Source organism: Stenella coeruleoalba (assembly GCF_951394435.1).
Source record: "Stenella coeruleoalba genome assembly, chromosome: 6".
Taxonomy (NCBI): Eukaryota; Metazoa; Chordata; class Mammalia; order Artiodactyla; family Delphinidae; genus Stenella; species Stenella coeruleoalba.
The window spans coordinates 112,284,368-112,307,802 of NC_137151.1; the positions used below are offsets into that span (position 1 = coordinate 112,284,368).

Below are 23,435 nucleotides of genomic sequence, written 5' to 3' on the forward strand. Positions count from 1 at the left end.
TAGGGGCAGGACAGGAATAAAGACGCAGACGTAGAGAATGGACTTGAGGACATGGGGAGGGGGACGGGTAAGCTGGGACGAAGTGAGAGAGTGACATGGACATATATACACTACCAAATGTAAAACAGATAGCTAGTGGGAAGAAGCCGCATAGCACAGGGAGATCAGCTGGGTGCTTTGTGACCACCTAGGGGGGTGGGATAGGGAGGGTGGGAGGGAGACGCAAGAGGGAGGGGATATGGGGATATATGTATATGTATAGCTGATTCACTTTGTTATAAAGCAGAAACTAACACACCATTGTAAAGCAATTATACTCCAATAAAGATGTTAAAAAAAAAAAGCAAGATACAGATAAATACAGACTTTGAACATGGAAGAATGAAAGTTAAAACCACTTCCTGGAACCAAATTAGTTCTTGGAATTCTTTTGGCTCAAATGTAAGGTAATTATCATAAAAGTCATCACATACTGCAACCCTGTACTGACTTCAAAGTGAAGTATCAACAAAGATGATCACTTTTAAACATGAGAAAGAATATCTTGATGGAGGCAAGGCAAATAACATATGAATTCTGGTTCATTTGAGCAGAAAGAGAACCAGTAATTGAAGAAAAAGGGTTTAACCAAAAGGATTTGAGCCCATTTGATTAAAAGTATTTTTAAAAGTTTCACATATGCATCCCTGAATATTAGAGTTTCTGAGGTTTATCCATCACTAGTCATTTTCCAATTAACTGCACATCCTAATAGCCCCTGATCCTAGTTCAATGTCTTCAGTGACTGATAATTTTGTGTCTTTTCAGAACAAATATTTAAAGCTGAAGTCTTAGGATTGTGATTACAATCATTTTGTGGGTTTGGGTTGGCAATCCTGATTATTCAGAGAGTGTTTATTTCTTCTGGGTCATCATTTCGGCATCAGGTAGCTTCCACCAGGTAAACTGGGTACAGCACTGTAGACGTACTGGCTGGGATTTTCTCATAAAAGGAAAATTCAGTATCATACTAGTTCAGTTAATTTCTCTCTTTAACAAAAGTTATAAGAACATGTGAAATAATTATTAACTGTGACATTTGCGTCCATATGTTTAAAATGTTACACACATGATTTAGCAATAAAAATGAAAAAAACTGCAAAAAATACAGCATGGAAAAATCTTCAATAATGTTGAACCAAACAAACACAAAATGAGGAACATTCTATTTTAAAAGGAGTAGGGAAGTGCATGTATTACAAAAGTTATTATTATATAAAAAAAGGAAGAAAGGGTGAGGAATTATCCAGGATTAGAGGAAACTAAAGACATGACAAGTAAATGCAATAATTGATCCTAAACCGGGTCCTATACTAAAGAGAAACCTTCACTGAAAGGGGAAAATTGCTATAAAGGGTTATTTAATAAAATTGCATTATAGGCAGTAGATTGTACTGTATCAATATAAATTTATATATTGATCACTATACTATGGTGACGTAAGAGAATAACCTTATTCTTAGGAAATATACACTAAAGTGTTTATGGATAAAGTTCCATGATGTATATAACTTACTCTCAAATGGTTCAGAAAAATTATGTATATATGAGGAGAAAGAGCACACATAAATAATAAAACAAATGAGGTAGAATGTAAACGGTAGGTAAATCTGGACAAAAGGTAAATGGGAGTTCTTGGCACAATTTTATTTTTGTCATTTTTAAAAAATTTTAAATTGTTTCCAAATAAAAGTTTCTAATGATATACAATTAATCAAAATAAGCCAGATTGAACAGAAGGCCTTGTAAGTGATTCCATTTATACAAAGCTGCAAACCAGGCAAAATTAAACTATATCCTTAAGCCTGCATAATTAGGTAGTAAAACTATAAAGATAAGCAAGGAAATAAATACTATAATAGGTATGGAGGTAGCATAATCCCATAATAGGATACCACAATAGGGTAGTGGTTATGTCTGGCAGGGAGGGAGGATACTACTTAGGGTAGGAACCTGCTGGGGACTTTGGAGTGCTAGTAACATTCTCTCGCATTCTGAGTGAAGATTGCGTGAATATTTGCTTTATAATTACTACGCAGAATATTTATATTTTATGAGTTTCCCTGTCCATGTTTTCTCAAGGAAGAAAGGAAGAGAAAGGGGGAGGGGGAGAGGAGAGGAAAGAGAGTTAGGAGAGAGATGAGAGGGAGTCAGAGAGGAAAGATACCAAGGTACAATTTATTATCTGCCTTTATACTCTTACTGATGAGTGATTTGCACTACTCTAGTCGTCCTTGTTAAAATAAGACGAAAATAGCTACTTAATCTTATTTCAGAGCAGAAGCCCACTATTGCTTCCAGGTTCCTGACTTAGCACAAGCCTGAGCTTTAGAGCTGTCATGTATCAGGTATAAATAGATGTGGTCCAGGTAACTACAGAAAGAGGTAATTGACAGAAGCAAGATCTGTAAGGTTCAATTGCAGACTTGGAGAACACCCAGGGCAACAGGGAGACAGCAGTGTCAAAAGGATGAGAGAAGAAACCAACAATAACCATTGTCAGCCCTCCCACATCTTAACACTTTTGATCCTCTCCCAGTGACATACGACTTGGCATATAAGTGAATGAGCATTGTGTGGCTGAGAACCCATCCATGAGGCTGTGTAATCACCTGCTAGCCTCAGCTCTACCCCTGTCTCCCACACCCGCAGCCTCTGAACAAATGATGCTTGTCAGTACCTGAAGCAGGCTGTCCTGTTTTCTGCATCTACTTCACAAGTGGTCCCTTCCCCACTCCTTGCCTAACCACTGCACATCCTTCAGGTCTCAGCTGAAAGTTTACTTCTTGGAGAAGCCTCTTTTAATTCCCCAATCTAAATCGAGTCTCCTTGTAATACTCTCTCATGGCATTCCATCCTTTTCCTTCATAGCATTTATCATACTTTACAATTATATATGTATTTGTGAAACTATTTACTTTCCCACCAGCTTGGAGTTCCTGAGAGCAGTATCATATCTATCGGATACCAGCTGTTTTCCCAGTTTCTAGCACAGTATCAGGAACAGAGCACTCAAATGTATTTGCTTATTCATGAATGAATGAATGATTTGTCAACCAGCCCCTCTAAAAATTTCTACTCTCTCTCCCAACAGGTAGAAACATGACAGAAAAATTGGTTAAATAAATCATCACATATAGAAAACAAACTAGTTGTTACCAGTGGGAAGAAGGAAGGGGGAGGGACAAGATATGGGTATGGAATTAAGAGATGCAAACGACTATGTATAAAATAGATAAGCAACAAGGAGATATTGAACAGCATGGGGAAATATAGCCATTATTCTGTAATAACTTTAAATGGAGCATAACCTAAAAAATATTGAATCACTCTGATATATACCTGAAACTAATATATTAGAAATCAAATATACTTAAATTTAAAAAATAATAATATCATCATAAACCCTCCCATAACCATAAAAGATTTTCTATAACATTGGCAGATAAAGGAGATCATGTTTGTGAAAATATTTTATATATAGACATCAATTATTTTTTTCTGAATGTTTGGAGTTCCATATAGGAGACTGACTCATTTTTCCATCTCTTGGTAACGCCTATCATGAACCCAAACACAAACTGGATGCACAACTAATCTTTGTCATATGCGTGAAAATCCAGTTTCATAAAGTGATTACACTTCTTAAAGAATATTTTAATACATCTGTGAACAAAAAAGAAGTTATATAGAGAAAGTGAAGCAGGGAAAATATCTAAACAAAACATAGTTCACTAATTGTTCCCCTTTAAGAATTACTAAAGAACATACATGTCCATCTGTTAAATGCCATTATTAGAGGAAACAGCAAGGACAGCGAGAAGTAACTAGTCTTAGATGCAGGAGACCGGGGTGTAACTGATGACTAAGTTCATTTTCACCTAACCTCCCAACTTTTGATTTCCTCACTGTAAGTTGAGGCCACTGGAGTTGATTTCTTTGGTTCATTATTTAGCTGTTAGAAAGCTTTCTGAGATCAATAAATTCTTCAAAGTTTGTTAAAATATAAGATTAAAATATTCTCACCAAGAATTGGCTTTCCTTTTAAAAAGATTAAAGTTAAGAATCATTTCTTCGATGTTTGGATGAGAAATCTCCCACTGCCCATGAGAAGTTTATGTTCACTCTTAGAAGAATTCTACAGAAAATTTTCTAACGATTTTGCAAAATTGGATATACAGGACTTGTCACTGGGGCAAACTGATACAGCATGGTTAACTTACAATTCAGGCATTAGTCTTGTGACATTGACATACACACATAAAGGAATTCAACTGTACAATAACAACATATAGAAGAAACTGGACTGTTTCTGAAAACAGCTGTCTGACTGGCTCAGCATATAGAACTAATTGAAGAAAGAGGTTCAAAAAACCAAGTGAGGGATTATATTTTAATTTGTGCAAATGCATATAGAAACCATGAAATTAATCTGTTCTGCATTTGGGTGGTGCCCAACTCCCTAAAATTTTAAGTAATATATGACCAACATTTCTTTAAACTATACAAATACAACAACAGCTGGATTATAATGTTCTGTTTACTGACTAGTTTTGGAAATATTTCCTGCCTTAAGTTTAAAGTAATAATTATGGATTTTTCTTAAGATACAATCTACCCTAAGTTTGTTTTCTACATCTGTAACTCTATTTGTTTTGTAGATAAGTTCAATTGTCCCCCCCTCTTTTCTTTAGATTCCACATATAAGTGATATCATAAGATAGTTGTCTTTCTCTGTCTGACTTACTTCACTCAGTATGAAAATCTCTAGGTCCATCCATGTTGCTGCAAATGACATTATTTTGTTCTTTTTTGTGGCTGAGTAATATTCCATTGTATATAGGTACCACATCTTCTTTATCTATTCCTCCAATAAGAAAAAGAAAAAGATACAATCTACCCTACAAGGAAGGGTGACACATCTTCTTTATCTATTCCTCCAATAAGAAAAAGAAAAAGATACAATCTACCCTACAAGGAAGGGTGACGTATTTGTTCTGGTCCTAAAAATACCCCCATGTGCGGTCAAGCCAAACAGCAGAGTGCTAGTTAACAACTGTACTCCAATAAAAATTAATTTAAAAAAACATTTCTGACCTTCCTTTTTTTTTTTTTTTTTTTTTTGACCTTCCATTTTTATTGTGAGGGGCGGCTGTCCTCTGTCTCCTTGAAGCATACTCATTAGGGACCCTAGAAACCAACATGTTTTACACAGGAATGGTCCTCTTGGGCCCCACTTAATATGGAAAAGCAGTTTAGAGGAACATCTCTTTAAGGTCTTATACTTGTGAATTTCTAATGTGGAGCACTGAGGTTGATAAGAAACCTTTAGCCAATGAGATGTGATTCAGAATCCAAAATGAGAAAGAAACAATTTTTGCAGAGAAATGGTGTGTCTACAATTGTTTGTCTGCCCAAGGCTGATCCACAGAATTTGAGCTGTTCTTCCCTCCTCTACACTCACCCCACACTCATTCCAAAACTCAGAACCCAGGGAGCCAAATCCCACCACGCCTGAAAGAAATTGAGTCCCAGGATGTTTGCCAGCATAAAGCCTTGGTCCAAGTGTTGTCCTTCTGCAAGCCTAATTCTTAATAAATATCCCTTTAACACTTGTAATTTGTAAAACATTGGGCTAGACTTGAGGCTTGAGGAATAGACAAACATCTGTGTGTGCGTGTGTGTGTGTGTGTGTGTGTGTGTGTGTGTGTCTTTAGTTCCTTGACCACTGCTGGCTCACAAACTTAATTAAACTTTAAAAAACCTATTTTTTAGAAGTAAAACATATATTGTCTGATTTGAATCATTTAAGAGATGTTTGCAAGATGCAATGTGAAAGATCAAAAAGGCAGATTAAAAAGATTCCACCTGAAAAAGAAAAATCATACTCTTCTTAAAAGAATTCCAAAATACATTAGCCCCTCCCTAGTTAAAGCACAGCCAGGGATTTCAAAGATTCAGATGCACTGCGGGCCAAACCATGGTCACCTAGGGGACTGTCTCTATAGAGTGATTGTCTCCTTTCGTCTCATGGCCACAAATCTCATCTCCCAACTCCGGTATTTTAAAGGCGGTTCCAAGGGGCACCATCCTTTAAAAAGCAGTCGGTCTAATGGCCAAGTATTGAGGTCAGCCCTCTGGAATGACACTCTGTGTCACCACGGGAGCTTGCTTAATCTCACAGTATCTCAGTTTTCCAATGGATAAAGTGACTATTATAATAACCACTTTATTCTCTCAGGGACACTGTAAAGACAGTTTTAAATTCTCATAGCAAGACTTATTATGCCAAATGAGGCATCTTCTGGTTTCAGTCATATCTTTTTTTTTTAAGTTTTTAAATTTTTATTTATTTATTTTTTATTTTTTGCTGCATTGGGTCTTCGTTGCTGTGCACGGGCTTTCTCTAGTTGCGGCGAGAAGGGGCTACTCTTTTTTTTTTTTTTTTTTTTTTTGCGGTACGCGGGCCTCTTACTGTTGTGGCCTCTCCCGTTGCGGAGCACAGACTCCGGACGCGCAGGCTCATCGGCCGTAGCTCACGGGCCCAGCCGCTCCGCAACATGTGGGATCCTCCTGGACCAGGGCACGAACCCGTGTCGCCAGCATCGGCAGGCGGACTCCCAACCACTGCGCCACCAGGGAAGCCCGGGGGCTACTCTTTGTTGCAGTGCGCGGGCTTCTCATTGCGGTGTCTTCTCTTGTTGTGGGACACGGGCTCTAGGGGCACGGGCTTCAGTAGTTGTGGCACTCAGGCTGAGTAGTTGTGGCTCACGGGCTCTAGAGAGCAGGCTAAGTAGTTGTGGCGCACGGGCTTAGTTGCTCTGCAGCATGTGGGATCTTCCCGGACTAGGGCTCGAACCCGTGTCCCCTGCATTGGCAGGCAGGTTCTTAACCACTGTGCCACCAGGGAAGCCCAGTCATGTATTTTCCAAATATATAAACACGTGGTCCGTTTATCAGCTAATAATAATAATAGCTTAATAATAACAATAAGCCTCTAATATGTCAAGCAATAAACTAGGTTTTTTGGGTGTTTTTTTTTTTTTGCGGTATGCGGGCCTCTCACTGTTGTGGCCTCTCCCGTTGCAGAGCACAGCCTCCGGACGCGCAGGCTCAGCGGCCATGGCTCACGAGCCCAGCCGCTCCGCGGCATGTGGGATCTTCCCGGACCGGGGCACGAACCCGTGTCCCCTGCATCGGCAGGCGCACTCTCAACCACTGCGCCACCAGGGAAGCCCTAAACTAGGTATTTTTAAAGACACCATTTTATTTAATCCTAACAACCCTTCTAGTTAAAGTCAGTATCATTATTACCCATTTTTTACACGCGAGGGATCTGAGATTCGAAGATGTCAAGAGACTTTCCCAAGACCATACAACTAATCATGGTGTAAACAGAATGCAAACCCAGGTCTGTCTTTAGGATTCAAATTATAGTGTTATTTCCTCTAGGTCAGGATTATTGTTTCCAATAAAATTATAATTTATGAAGCAGTTCTATAAAAGTTCCAAAAGATAAAAATTACTAGGTTATCATGATATTTATGATTGAAAATAATAAAATTAGTAGTATATTTGGTATATGTGGCTAAGTCCATATAGTCAGTAATTACAAAGTACCAAAAAAAGCTGATTAAGCTCATCAAATAAATCAATTCAGTCAGGCAAATTAGACACTTTTATTAAGAAAGTCAGTCAAATTGTTTATGCTTTTTATCGAATTTTTTATTTCCCTGTGACTTACACCAATGGGTAGAATATACTCACAAACAGGGTAAGATCTTTTCTGTTCTCAAAGGCAGTCATATAATGGGGTGGCATGGGGTCAGGGGAAGGTCTAGAGACTATTTTTAGCATTTCAAAGAGTCTAACAGATATCAAATATGTCTACTAAATTAGGCAGAACAGGCTAACTAAATAATCACATTCTTAAGTTTCTGACCAAAATTACTTCAGCTCAATGCAATAATATTCATGATCTCATCTTGATCAGAAAGACTGATTGGGAGCTGCCTGTGTCTTTGGTTAATAAAAAAGTGTCAAAAAACATAATGATTACTTAATGTCATAAAGGTATATGTGCCAAGATGTTTATGCTTCTTACAGCACTGTAGTTATGGTATCAAAAGGGGTGGGAGCTGGAAACTGGATGCCCAACCATAAAGGAATAACTAACTAAACTATAGCTTATTCACACAACAGAACACTATGTAACTGTACATAGGCCAGGCCAGGCATCACTTCAAGAAATGTTATAGAAAAAAATACAGAAAAATATAGAATAAAATAAGCTGGTCACAGAACAGCACTTACTACATGGATACTACATGACTTATGCTCTCACCTAGGTTAAGAAGATATGGATAGAGATATGTATTACATGGATAGCAATATGCATATTCTCTATGTACTCAACACGTTAATAGAAAAGTGCAAAATTGCTTTAATAGAAAAGGAAGTGGAGAGAAGTAACCTGAACTGGTAACAGCAGTAATTTCCAGGAAGGGGAAGAAAACAGCGACAGATAAACAGGCTCTTTCACTTTCTACTCTCAACCTTTATATGCCTTGAATTTGGACGATGAGTGTCAATTGTGTTGTAATTTTTTAAATTCATTAATAAATGCAAGGGGGTCCTTTTGTTTGGTAAACCTTTCCAAACAAGGACTCCATATGGAAACAAAAAAGAAAATGAGTCCATGGTAGTGAACACTAGATGACCCGCTAGTGCAGAAATACCCTTCCATTGCACACACATAACACACACACCCACTCTACCAGGGAGAGATCAGGAGTGAAGCATTTATAAAGAAAGCTCTGTTTCCCGTTGCCAGAAATCTCATTGTCGTGCAACGACTCTTCTCTGCAACCTTGAAAATACTGCAAGCTGGTAGCTAAGCATAGTAAACAAGGGGAGGACCAGCACAAAGACACTTCAGGATCGCTGCCACCTTCCCGAGACCTGTCCTGCTCCCAACTGGACACAGGTGTGCCTGAGAGGGAAGCTGCCGTGTAAGCCCACCCTGTGAGAGGCAGGACGAGCCTCGCCATTCCCCCTAAAGTAAACATGCACCGGACCTGCTCCATCAGCCGTGGCAACGAGGGACGTGCCATCTGCCCAGCTCCAGCTCTGGCACAACAGCTCAGCCCATAATAAGAGACTTGGTGTGTGCCAGGAGTACGCCTAAAGTTCTGCTAAACATTGAGACTCTCTAAAAGATAAGAAATGGACTTCACACGGCCTTGGAAATACGCACTTCTTAGGATATTCCAGTGTGACTATTTCAGAGTGAGTTCAAAGTAGGTCTCAACTGCACTGAGATTGATCAGGAGAAAAGAGGGGGGCTTATCAGGACCTCTTCTCACAGCTGTTTCACATTCAATCCAAATCTTTTACTCTAAGTTTCTTAGTTTGCCTCAGACGGGCCTAACCACCACGTACTTTTGTGCTCTCTCGGCCTAGACTTTGCCAGGAACTAAACAAGTATGAGTCTCTGCCAACGCCAAGGTATTCGGTGGAAGGGGCAGACACCATCAGATAAAGTCCATGGAGGGCGTGGGGAGAGACGAATTGAGTAAGGAGGAAAGAAGAGAACTTGCAGCACAACTTCTGGACAGTTTTGCTGACAGCCACCCCTCCCTGCTCGTGGATAGGATGCTATGGGATGGGAGACAGTCTCTTCCCCGTCTCTGGTAAGGCTGCGGTAATGAGACCAAAGACGTGGTTGTTACAGGGAGCAGGTAAGCCTGTGTGGCAATTAAAGAGCCAGACTTGCCAAGGTCAGCGCAAGCAGGTGTGGTCCGAGCCAAAGGAGACACCAGTCAAGTGGGGCTCTTCCAAGTGACGGGAGGAAAACCAAAACAAAACGCTGCAAGAAAGAAAGAATGAAGGAGGGTGGGGCATCTTAAAAGGTATAAACCCAAAGACTTATCAGGTCCTTATTTGTACTGTCAGTGGTGCCTCTTCAGCATCTTCACCTTCAATACCATGAAAGAGCCTTTTAAAAGATTTGAACAAGGCGCAGAGGGAGCCCTGCCCGGGCAGGAGCGTGTGCGGCCCTCCTCCCGCGCTTGTCTCCGACCCCAGCTCCACCTCCGGGACAGGTGAGCAAGCACTGACTCTCCAACGATGATCAGAGTTTGGAACTGAGCAGGGGAACACGCTCTCCGGAGCAGGTTCAGCTCAACAGCTAAGGGGAGCCTCAGATGATCTCAGAAAGGGGGAGAAAATGACTGTGACGGCTCACCTCTCCTCTTCTTGGATCCACATCAATGAGAGGACATGCGTTACCAGGAAACAGCTTCATTCTTTATTGAAGACCTATAACATCTTTTATAGGAACCAGAAAAATCTGCATATCTTATATGGACAGACTGACGATGGTAAACTAATGGCTGAAGTAACGCTGGACATTTTCTGGGGAGTAAAGCAGCCTATACAACGGAAAACACAAGATGAGAAGCAAATCCCTTCTTTCACTGTGCTGAAGTCACCAGATGTCTTTTCCAAAAGGGGAACGACACGCTGGGGAGAATTTCATGATCTTTACTGTATTAGTGATTTGGACAGGACTCAGATTCCAGTGTCTGGACCAACAGATTCCCAGGAAGATTATTTATCTTATCACAGTAGCACTCTGAAGCTTCATGCAGATGAAGAACCTGAATCCCCATTGCTCTATAGAACCAAGAGTGGAGCAACCCTGGTGAGAAAAAGGATGAAGCCTCCGATGATGGACAGAAAGGACAGACAGAAGCATAGGGCCTCTATGAACGGACACTTTTATAACCATGAAACATCAATTTTCACTCCAGCCATTGGATCAGAAACTAAGGTCAGAATAAACAGTGATATGAGAACTGAAGAAGTAATAAAGCAAATTCTCCAAAAATTTAAGATTGAAAATAGTGCCCGGGATTTTGCACTTTACATTATTTTTGCGACAGGAGAGCAGAGACGGCTAAAGAAAACAGACATTCCGCTACTGCATAGACGGCTACAGGCACCATCCAAAAAGAATGCTCTCATTTTCCTCATGAATAAAGATGCAGAAGAAATTAGCAGTGATGTGGCTCAGTATATTAACTTTCATTTTTCTCTCCTGGAATCCATCCTTCAAAGATTAGATGAAGAAGAGAAAAGAGAGATTCAAAGAACAATAACAAAATTCAGTACAGAAAAGGCTATCATACTGAAATGTCTTCGAAGTAAATAGGAAATAGAAAATTTATGATTAAAAGGTTGCCAACAAAAAAGTAGGAAGTATATGCAAGCACAGAGTTTTACTAGATGCAAAAAAAATTCAAATAAATTATGCAAGTGAGATGTTAACATCACTACCGTGGTAGTTTTAAGATATATGTGTGAAGTCTTTGATACGCCTCCTCTCAAGATATGGGCTGGACTTAGTAACTCGCTTCTAAGGAACAGAGAAAAGCAGAAGTGCCAGGGCGTGGCTTTGGAGACTAGGTCATAAAAGGCACTGCGGTGTCCTCCTTGCTTGTTCTCTTGGATCGCTGGCTCTGGGGGGAGCCAGCTGCCACATCCAGAGTAGCCCTAGGGAAAGGCCTTTATAACAGGAGCTGAGACCTTCTTCCAAAAGCCCAAAAGCCAACAAGGAACTGAGGCACCCTGTCCACAGCCCACAGCCGTGGGAGTGCGCCATCGGCCAGCCCCCGTCAAGCCTTCAATGACTGCAACCCTGCAAAGAGCTTGAGTACAACCTCATGAGAGACCTGAGCCAAAAATCCCAGCTAAACCACTCCTGGATTCCTGATCCTCGGAAAATGTGTGAGGTACGAAATGTTTGTTGTAGTATGCTGCTACGTTTTAGGATAATTTGTTACATCACAATAGATAACTGATATAATTTCTGAGGCAAAAATCTGTTCACTTCAGAGTCATCTCTACATAATACAAGAATATAAACTTTTGTCACAAAACCGTTCATCCTTGTTTTAGGTAGTCCAAATATTTCACTACCAGTTACATATTAGTTCAAATTCAGTTCTAGATAATGTTATACTTATTAATGGCAGAGGACCTGTCACATTCATCTTTGTATACTTTGTTGTACTTAATATGGTGTCCCGTGTATTGGATGTGCTCAATAAAAATCAATTGAATAAAAAAAAAGATTTGGACAGAAAAAAAACAAAGGCACACTCTTAGCAGCCTTTTTTTTTTTCTTTTGAAAGCCCTTGAGAGTGTATACACCAGGCTGTCCACTGAAAGCTGGTGGTTTGCCAGACAGACAACGGGGCTCAGTGGGGCCCACAGCAGCCTGCCAGGCTCTCCGAGAGGGTCCATCCATGATGGCTCTTCCTTCTCTGTCCCCGACACCCCAGGGCCCTCAGCCTCAGGGTGTTCCACTCTCCGTGGCCTCCAGCAGGATGTTCTCCTCTTAAATATCCATTCCTATTTCCACCTGTCACGTCCCTGAAGTCTCAGACTTGATCACCCTCCTCACCAAACCCAAAGCCATCCGGCCCCAGGACCCATTCTCACTCACCCAAGCTCTTCACTAGCACTTCTCAGCAGCTGACTTTCACTGGACAGCCTCAGCCCTGACACTCAGTCTGAAAAGCTGCACTACACACCCGGTATCTTCCCCCAAAATGTTGATGATCCTGAGCTAGAAGGCATGGGTTTACTTCTTCCGCTCACTCATTGCTGTTTACTATCTTACTCTTGCACTGGAGGGCAAACTTCATGTCGCCAGAGAGCTTGTCTTAGATGCCTCCCCATCCTTGTCCCTGGAGAGGTGCTGCCCAAAACCACAACCTCAAAACACAACACTTGAATAGTTGCTTTTCTTAATTGGGAGGTACTGTGATATTTGATTTCAAAGACTCTGTAGAAAGAAAAGAATAGAATGTATCTTATGAATAATTTTTATATTAATTACTTGTTGAAATGATAATATTTTCAATCTATAATGTTAAAAAATATTTAAATTAATTTTACCTGTTTATTTTTTGTTTAATGTGACAACTAGAAAACTTTAAATTACCTAGGCAGCTTACATTCTATTTCTGTTGAGCACCACTGACCTTGACTTATGCCTGGCACATTTTAGGTGGCCAATACTTATTAAATCCATCCATCCATATATACATATATAAGTACTGCGGCTCCTTGGACCCACCATTAAACTGTCTAAGCCTCTTTTCATTTTTACTCTTTGATCCCACAGGACTTCCAATGAAGACTAAATGAAATAATGTTGCCCAAAGTTTAAAATATTACCTAAAGATATGTTATTTGTATTTAAAGAATGAGAATGCTTGAAGAATGAGAAATGAAGTGTAATTGGATAATCCCCTAATTATTTAGACAGCCCTATTATCAGAACATGTAAACACTGAGAACAACTACTGTGAAAGGGATAGGATTAATACTCTGAAACCACATTCATTATCAATCTTACAATCAGAAATCAGACTTCAGCAGAAAATCAAGGGTTTGCCAAAATTATGGCAGAAAATAGATTTCTTTGACAGCTTAGGGAAAACATAGATACCTAATTATTTTGCGTTCCAGATTTCAGCTTGGGTAGGGTGTTTCCCCTTTGGGTAATTAACTGTTCTGTTTGGTAAAGTACATTTTATAAGTCAAGTAGAAAATGGTTTCAAAGGGAAAAATAAGATGGGATAATGAATGAAAAAAAGTCAGGTTAACTCAGGAAGAGACAAATCACAGCCATTGTGACCTGGGCATCCCTGAATGTCTATCAGTAACAACCGTATTCTCAACTCTCACTAATATGATTGAAATACACAATGTGGGCGGAAAAGCAGAACCAAAATATCCCGGATTTTCTTCTTTATCACAGAACAGGTGATTCAAATATAAGTGCTTAAGGTGGATAAAAATTCACCTAATTTGCAATCCAGTGAGTATCTCATACATTTAAGGGAAAGGTGGCTATTGACCTAATTTCATGCTCCACATTTAAGCAAATGAAATCCACTTTTAAGAATTGACATACTCAGCTTCTTCAAAAGATACCTGTGAATAGGAAGTGTGTGTTTTGTTGTAGAGATAGAAGTCTTTGTTCTTTTTTCTCTCTCCATTACTACATGTTTGTAATTCTCCACTGGAGGTGGTGGGAGAGTCTGCTCCTCAGGGGACACCTGGCTATGGCTGGAGACATTTTTGTCACATCGTGGGAGGGGTTACCAGCATCTAGTGGGTATAGCCATGGATGCTGCTAAATATCCTGCCAAGACAGCCCCCAGTAACAAAAAGTTGTCCAGACCAAAAGGTCAATGGTGCCACTGGTGAGAAATCCTGTACCAAAGGAACAGATGCCTATAAGATGTTTCAGGATTTTTTTAAGATCAAATGAAGTTGAGCACAGATGCCTATAAGATGTTTCAGGAATTTTTTTAAGATCAAATGAAGTTGAGCACATCCTTGATGGCCTCAGGCAACCATCAATGCTTGAATACAAGGCCAAGGAAACGACGAAAAAGTTAACTGGTTATAACTCATTATAGAAAAACTTAGGGATTAACCACTAGTCTATAAGAACTGATCCAGGAAAAGAACAATGCTAACAAAATACTTAATGTAACTGAGGCACAGTTTATAAGGATGAAAGACTTTTCCTTGACACACTTCATTCAACATTAACTCATTGAGTCTTTGGTATCCAAGAGGGCTGTACTAGGGAATTCGGAGGATGTAAAAGCAGAAAATCCCAAAGTTTACCATCAGCAAACATACTATAGACTAAAGTTAAGACAGCCTTTGAAGAAATATCTCTGGAATTAAAGAAAATCTGGGAGGCATTGCACCAGAGAAAATAAGAATCCTGGCTTTGGAATCATCAAAGGACAAATAAGGACTGGAATCAAGACATACCCTGGGAGAGACACTTAATCCCTCTGAGCTTCAGATTTCTCATCTACAAAATGGGGATAATAACACCTACTCAGTGGGGTAGGTGTGAGGATTATGTGCAATTATGTATGTAAATTGTCTGGCATGAAGCCTCTGCCATGGTGGTTACTCAATACATGTTTCTTGATTACACTATTAGTGTTCTCAACTTAACTATACCTAAGTAATCATAGTGAGGTGATGTGAAAAGGAAGGCTTCTGGCAGGTGTTGTGGAAACACTGGGTTTTTTGAGAAAAAGCTAACTCAAAACAAACAAACAAAAACTCTGAACTCCAAAAAACTATTATAAAAGAAAAAGGTAGTAAAGGAATCAGGAAACCTGGTTATAACAATACTGATGACAAATCCTAGAAGACACAGGAGTCTGTTAATGATGGAACATTCTCAGGTGAAAGGCAACTGCTCCAGAACACAGTACAATTTATGTTATTTCAATAAAATAAGATGGAACCTGGACTTTGAGAAAAAATCTGATATCTATAGCTAAGTAGAAATAATGAACTGGTTGCAGACATTCTCAGATCAAAGTTTATCTGCAAAAATCTTTTAGGATCTGTATGACAGCTCCTGGATGTTGAAAGGGTTTGAATCATAGGCTAAGTTAAAAACTAGTAAATATGTATTTTTTGTATTGGACATATTTTAAAACGTTCCATAGAAATCCCTGTTAACATCTTCGGTACTGTCACCAACAACAGATTTCTCAACAATTTTCAAGTATTTTCATATCTGTATTTTAAGTTTTTATTTGTCACCATCCTAAAAGATATATAAGGCAGGTATTAATATTCCCATTTTGTTGGTGAGTATATAGAGACTGTGAGGTTAAATAATTGGGGAAACTTTGCCACAAATGGGTGGAAAATATCTAGCACTCTCACTCTCTCTTCAGCCTTCTTTTCATATAATAAGTGTTTCTTGTCACATACATAATTAAATTTAATGTATTTTTGAGCTTCTAATCAACAAAAATAAGTAGTTCACAGTTAGCCTCAAAGACCTACAATCCATTATGTACATAATTATAACACAGGGTTGACATCATGACATAAGGAATGTGCAAAAAACATGCTCTGTGAATTGAAAGGAGGGAGAGATCATATCAAAAAGGCAGGAAAGACAGGAGGTAACATTCCAAGGGGGCACAGATGTATGGGTGGCATTTTTACAGAAGATGCAGAGAAAGAGGTTGCACAGAAGAAGAGGAGAGAAGAATACTTCAAGGTATTTTCAGGGATCAGAGAGGGAAAATTTGGCTGGAGCATAGGGTACCACATGCACAGGAAAAGTGGGAGTTGGAAAGTTAAATTGATGCCATATTGTAGAAGCACTTGAATGCCTGGGTGAGGAGTTTGTATTTAATTGTGCAAACACTGTGGAAACTTCCTAAAGCAGGGGAAATTAATTTAAATTTCTACAAACCTCTTAGCCGCCCTGCCTCTATCTCCCACTGAATTGTGAGTATAGCTCTTTATATACGGGTCACTCTAGCTACTCTCTAAACTCCTAAAGAATAAAAAGTCTTAATAATCTTTAAATTTCAGTGGCTAGGTTACTCTGCAAAGCACACACTAACACTCTAAAGGTTTTCAGAATAAATAAGTAAGTATGAGTGAATTAATGGCTGAATCAATGAGCTAAAGAGGGGACATGGAAAGGAAGGGTATAAATATAGGAAATAATGTGGAAGAGACCCTACTATTTGGACTGGATTGACTCAGCAGGAAGCTGTGGAGAGAAAAGGGTAGACATGAGTTTGAGTCTTTGCTTCAGAGTGGCTGGGAGAATGGTAGGTTTCAAAAACAAGAAGGATGAGACTGGTCCATTAGGTGTTTGACTCATACTACCTATCACGCAATCCCTAATGTTCTGGGGGATCCTCAGCCCCCTCTAGTCAGAGTCACAGAGCAGTGGCTCCTCACCCCAGAGGTCCGAACAGCCGTGTGGCTGACAGGGTCTTGGTGCTCCAGCCTGGTGTCAGGCCTGAGCCTCTGAGGTAGAAGAGCCGAGTTCAGGACACTGGGCCACCAGAGACCTCCCAGCCCCACGTAATATCAATCGACGAGAGTGCTCTCAGAGATCTCCATCTCAGCGCTAAGACCCAGCTCCACCCAACGGCCAGCAAGCTCCAGTGCTGGACACCCCATGCCAAACAATAAGCAAGACAGGAACACAACCCCACCCATTAGTAGAGAGGCTGCTTAAAATCATACTAAGTTCACAGATACCCCAAAACACATCACCAGATGTGGCCCTGCTCACCAGAAAGACAAGATCCAGCCACGCCCACCAGAACACAGGCACTAGTCCCCTACACCAGGAAGCCTACACAACCCACTGAACCAAGCTTAGCCACTGGAGACAGACACCAAAAACAACGGGAACTACGAACCTGCAGCCTGCGAAAAGGAGACCCTAAACACAGTAAGTTAAGCAAAATGAGAAGACAGAGAAATATGAGGCAGATGAAGAAGCAATATAAAAACCCACCAGACTAAACAAATGAAGAGGAAATAGGCAGTCTACCTGAAAAAGAATTCAGAATAATGATAGTAAAGATGATCCAAAATCTTGGAAATAGAATGGGGAAAATACAAGAAATGTTTAAAAGAAGCTAGAAGAACTAAACAGCAAAGAAACAATGAGGAACAACACAATAAATGAAATTAAAAATTCTCTAGAAGGAATCAATAGCAGAATCACTGAGGCAGAAGAATGGATAAGTGAGCTGGAAGATAAAATAGTGAAAATAACTACCACAGAGCAGAAAAAAGAAAAAAGAATGAAAAGAATTGAGGACAGACTCAGAGACCTCTCGGACAACATTAAATGCACCAACATTCGAATAATAGGGGTCCCACAAGAAGAAGAGGAAAAGAAAGGGTCTAAGAAATTATTTGAAGAGATTAGAGTTGAAAACTTCCCTAACATGGAAAAGGAAATAGTCAATCAAATCCAGGAAGTGTAGAGAGTCTCATACAGGAAAAATCCAAGGAGAAACATACCAAGATACATATTAATCAAACTATCAAAAATTAAATACAAAGAGAAAATATTAAAAGCAGCAAGGGAAAAGCAACAAATAACATACAAGGGAATCCCCATTATGTTAACAGCTAATCTTTCAGCAGAAACTCTGCAAGGCAGAAGGGAGTGGCAGGACATATTTAAAGTGATTAAAGAGAAAAACCTACAACCAATATTACTCTACCCAGCAAAGATCTCATTCAGATTCTATGGAGAAATTAAAACCTTTACAGAGAAGCAAAAGCTAGGAAAATTCAGCAGCACCAAACTAGCTTTACAACAAATGCTAAAGGAACTTCTCTAGGCAGGAAACACAAGAGAAAGAAAAGGTCTACAAAAACAAACCCAAAACAATTAAGAAAATGGGAATAGGAACATATATATCAATAACTACCTTAAATGTGAATGGATTAAATGCTCCAACCAAAGGAAATACATAGGCTGAATGGATACAAAAACAAGAACAGTATAAATGCTGTCTACAAGAGACGCACTTCAGACCTAGGGACACATACAGACTGAAAGTGAGGGGATGGAAAAAGATATTCCATGCAAATGGAAATCAAAAGAAAGCTGGAGTAGCAATTCTCATATCAGACAAAATAGACTTTAAAATAAAGACTATTAAAAGAGACAAAGAAGGACACCACATAATGATCAGGGATCAATCCAAGAAGACATAACAATTGTAAATACTTATGCACCCAACATTGGAGCACCTCAATACATAAGGCAAATACTAACAGCCATAGAAGGGGAAATTGACAGTAACACAATAAGAGTACGGGACTTTAACACCCCACTTTTACCAGTGGACAGATCATCCAAAATGAAAATAAATAAGGAAACACAAGCTTTAAATGACACATTAAACAAGATGAACTTAATTGATATTTATAGGACATTCCATCCAAAAACAGCAGAATACACATTCTTCTCAAGCACTCATGGAACACTTTCCAGGATAAATCATATCTTGGGTTACAAATCAAGCCTTGGTAAATTTAAGAAAATTGAAATCGTACCAAGTATCTTTTCCTACCACAATGCTATGAGACTAGATATCAATTACAGGGGAAAAAACTGTAAAAAAATACAAATATATCAAGGCTAAACAATACTCTACTAAATAACCAAGAGATCAGTGAAAAATCAAAGAGGAACTCAAAAACTACCTAGAAACAAATGACCATGAAAACACAACGACCCAAAACCTATGGGATGCAGCAAAAGCAGTCCTAAGAGGGAAGTTTATAGCAATACAATCCTACCTCAAGAAACAAGAAAAATCTCAAAAAAAAACAACCTAACCTTACACCTAAAACAATTAGAGGAAGAACAAAAAATGCGAAAGTTAGCAGAAGGAAAGAAATCATAAAGATCAGATCAGAAATAGATGAAAAAGAAATGAAGGAAACAATAGCAAAGATCAATAAAACTAAAAGCTGGTTCTTTGAGAAGATAAACCAAATTGATAAACCATTAGCCTGACTTATCAAGAAAAAAAGGGAGAACACGCAAATCAATAGAATTAGAAATGAAAAAGAAGTAACAACTGACACTGCAGAAATACAAGGAATCATGAGAGATTATTACAAGCAACTCTACACCAATAAAATGAACAACCTGGAAGAAATGGACAAATTCTTAGAAAAGAATGGACAACCTTCCAAGACTGAACCAGGAAGAAATAGAAAATATAAACAGACCAATCACAAGCACTGAAATTGAAACTGTGATTAAAAATCTTCCAACAAACAAAAGCCCAGGACCAGATGGCTTCACAGGCGAAAACTATCAAACATTTAGAGAAGAGCTAACACCTATCCTTCTCAAACTCTTCCAAAATACAGCCGAGGGAGGAACACTCCCAAATGCATTCTATGAGGCGACCATCACCCTGATACCAAAACTAGACAAAGATGTCATAAAAAAAGAAAATTAGAGGCCAATATCACTGATGAACATAGATGCAGAAAATCCCCAACAAAATACTAGCAGACAGAATCCAACAGCACATTCGAAGGATCATACACTATGATAAAGTGGGGTTTATCCCAGGAATGCAAGGATCAATCACTGTGATACACCACATTAACAAATTGAAGGATAAAACCATATGATCATCTCAATAGATGCAGAAAAAGCTTTCAACAAAATTTAACACCCATTCTTGATAAAAACTCCAGAAAGTAGGCATAGAGGGAACCTACCTCAACAAAATAAAGGCCATATATGACAAACCCACAGCCAACATCATTCTCAATGGTGAAAAATTGAAACCATTTCCTCTAAGACCAGGGACAAGACAAGGTTGTCCACTCTCACCACTATTATTCAACATAGTTTTGGAAGTTTTAGCCACAGCAATCAGAGAAGAAAAAGAAATAAAAGGAATACAAATCGGAAGAGAAGAGGAAGAAGTGTCACTGTTTGCAGATGACATGATACTCTACATAGAGAATCCTAAAGATGCTACCAGAAAACTACTAGAGCTCATCAATGAATTTGGTAAAGTTGCAGGATACAAAAATAATGCACAGAAATATCTGGCATTCCTGTACACTAATGATGAAAAATCTGAAAGAGAAATTAAGGAAACACTCCTATTTACCTCTGCAACAAAAAGAATAAAATACCTAGGGATAAACCGACCTAAGGAGACAAAAGAATTGCATGCAGAAAACTATATGACACTGATGAAAGAAATTAAAAGTGATACAAACAAATGGAGAGATATACCATGTTCCTGGGTTGGAAGAATCAATATTGTGAAAATGACTATATTACCCAAAGTAACCTACAGATTGAATGCAATCCCTGTCAAATTACCAATGGTGTTTTTCACAGAACTAGAACAAAAAATGTCACAATTTGTATGGAAACACAAACGACCCCAAAAAAGCCAAAGCACTCTTGAGAAAGAAAAACGGAGTTGGAGGAATCAGGCTCCCTGACTTCAGACTATATTAAAAAGCTACAGCAATCAAGACAGTATGGTACTGGCACAAAAATAGAAATATAGATCAATGGAACAGGATAGAAAGCCCAGAGATAAACCCACGCACATATGGTCACCTTATCTTTGATAAAGGAGGCAAGAATATACAATGGAGAAAAGACAGCCTCTTCAATAAGTGGTGCTGGGAAAACCTGACAGCTACATGTAAAAGAATGAAATTAGAACACTCCCTAACACCGTATAAAAAATAAACTCCAAATGGATTAAAGACCTAAATGTAAGGCCAGAAACTATCAAATTCTTAGAGGAAAACATAGGCAGAACACTCTAGGACATAAATCACAAGATCCTTTTTGACCCACCTCCTAGAGAAATGGAAATAAAAACAAAAATAAACAAATGGGACCTGATGAAACTTAAAAGCTTTTGCACTGCAAAGGAAACCATACCAAGACAAAAAGACAACCCTCAGAATGGGAGAAAATATTTGCAAATGAAGCATCTGACATAGGATTAATCTCCAAAATATAAGAGCAGCTCATGCAGCCCAATATCAAAAAAAAAAAAAAAATCCAATCCAAAAATGGGCAGAAGACCTAAACAGCATTTCTCCAAAGAAGATATTCAGACTGCCAACAAACTCATGAATGGATGCTCAACATCACTAACCATTAGAGAAATGCAAATCAAAACTACAATGAGGTATCACCTCACACTGGTCAGAATGGCCATCATCAAAAAATCTACAAACAATAAATGCTGGAGAGGGTGTGGAGAAAAGGGTACCCTTTTGCACTGTTGGTGGGAATGTAAATTGATACAGCCACTATGGAGAACAGTATGGAGGTTCCTTAAAAAACTACAAATAGAACTACCCTATGACCCAGCAATCCCACTACTGGGCATATACCCTGAGAAAACCATAATTCAAAAAGAGTCATGTACCAAAATGCTCATTGCAGCTCTATTTACAATAGCCTGGAGATGGAAACAACCTAAGTGCCCATCATCAGATGAATGGATAAAGAAGATGTGGCATATATATACAATGGAATATTACTCAGCCATGAAAAGAAACGAAATTGAGTTATTTGTAGTGAGGTGGATGGATCTAGAGTCTGTTATACAGAGTGAAGTAAGTCAGAAAGAGAAAAACAAATACAGTATGCTAACACATATATATGGAATCTAAAAAACAAAACAAAAAAAGTAGTTCTGAAGAACGTAAGGGCAGGACAGGAATAAAGATGTAGATGTAGAGAATGGACTTGAGGACATGGGGAGGGGTACGGATAAGCTGGGACGAAGTGAGAGAGTTGCATTGACATATATACACTAATAAATGTAAAATAGCTAGCTAGTGGGAAGCAGCTGCATCACACAGGGAGATCAGCTCGGTGCTTTGTGACCACCTAGAGGGGTGGGATAGAAAGGGTGAGAGAGAGATGCAAGAGGGAGGGGATATGGGGATATATGTATACATATAGCTGATTCACTTTGTTATACAGCAGAAACTAACACAACGTTGTAAAGCAATTATACTCCAAAAAAGATTTTTTAAAAAATGCAACCAAGAAATATGGGACATCGAGTTTATTTGAGGTCCGTAGGCGATGATGAGGGTAGATAATCAATAGGGTATCACACAAAGTTAGTTGGGAAGCCCCAGCTGCATTTCTACATTTTAGTGCATATGTAATGTGAATTGTACCCTTTGGCAGAAATTTTACAGAGCATATTGTATACCCTCTCAATGAAAGAAAAGTGTGGTTGTCTGAAAATTCTATGTTTATGAAAGTGGACGCTTTAAAGTTCATGGTAAATTTTACACACTACTATATATAAAATAGATAAGTAATAAGGACTTACTGTTTAACACAGGGAACTCTACTCAGTACTTTGTAATGGCCTATATTGGAAAAGAATCTAAAAAAGAGTGGATATATGTATAACTGATTCACTTTGCTGTACACATGAAACTAATACAACATTGTAAATCAACTGCACTCCAATAAAAATTTTTTTAATACATTATAGATTTTTACTTTCATATAATCCATTTGCAAAGGTTTCTATGTAATAGGGTACCCCATATCAATAGATCTTTTTTACATGAAAAAATCATAAATAAATAAAGATTGTGGTAATTAATTACTTTTGATATTAATGAACCTTGAGAAGAACACTAGATATCAGATTACTGACTCAGGAAATCTGTTTAATTTATCTTTGCACAATCCCAACACTGGAAGAGTTCAGAGACTAGCAGAGGTGACCACTGCACAAATAGCATTGCTTAATGCAGTAAGTGTATAAAAGAGGCATAATCACATGACAATAATAAGCACAGCACCTCAAACATTTTCGCGATGTTTTTCAGCGAATGAGTGGATCAATTTGTGTATGAGTGAGTGAATGTTGGCTCTACAAAGCCTGCAGAATGCAAAACTGTTTTCTGTTTTGTGCATCGGCATTTGATGTATTCTATATCAACCATAG

The 23,435-nt window shown here is 38.8% G+C and overlaps 1 protein-coding gene and 1 long non-coding RNA gene across 3 annotated transcripts in view; one reads left to right on the forward strand and one right to left on the reverse strand.

The window, feature by feature from the left end:
* LOC307188275 overlaps nucleotides 1–23,435 on the reverse strand; it is a 78,922-nt gene that overhangs the window by 46,410 nt on the left and 9,077 nt on the right. The gene's annotated exons all lie outside the window — the stretch shown is intronic.
* On the forward strand, nucleotides 10,244–11,254 carry LOC307187739 (ras association domain-containing protein 6-like; the record flags this gene model as incomplete). Its single annotated transcript, XM_079924208.1, has 1 exon — nucleotides 10,244–11,254. Exon 1 carries the CDS (start codon nucleotides 10,268–10,270, stop codon nucleotides 11,252–11,254), a length of 987 nt encoding a protein of 328 aa, XP_079780334.1. The 5' UTR covers nucleotides 10,244–10,267.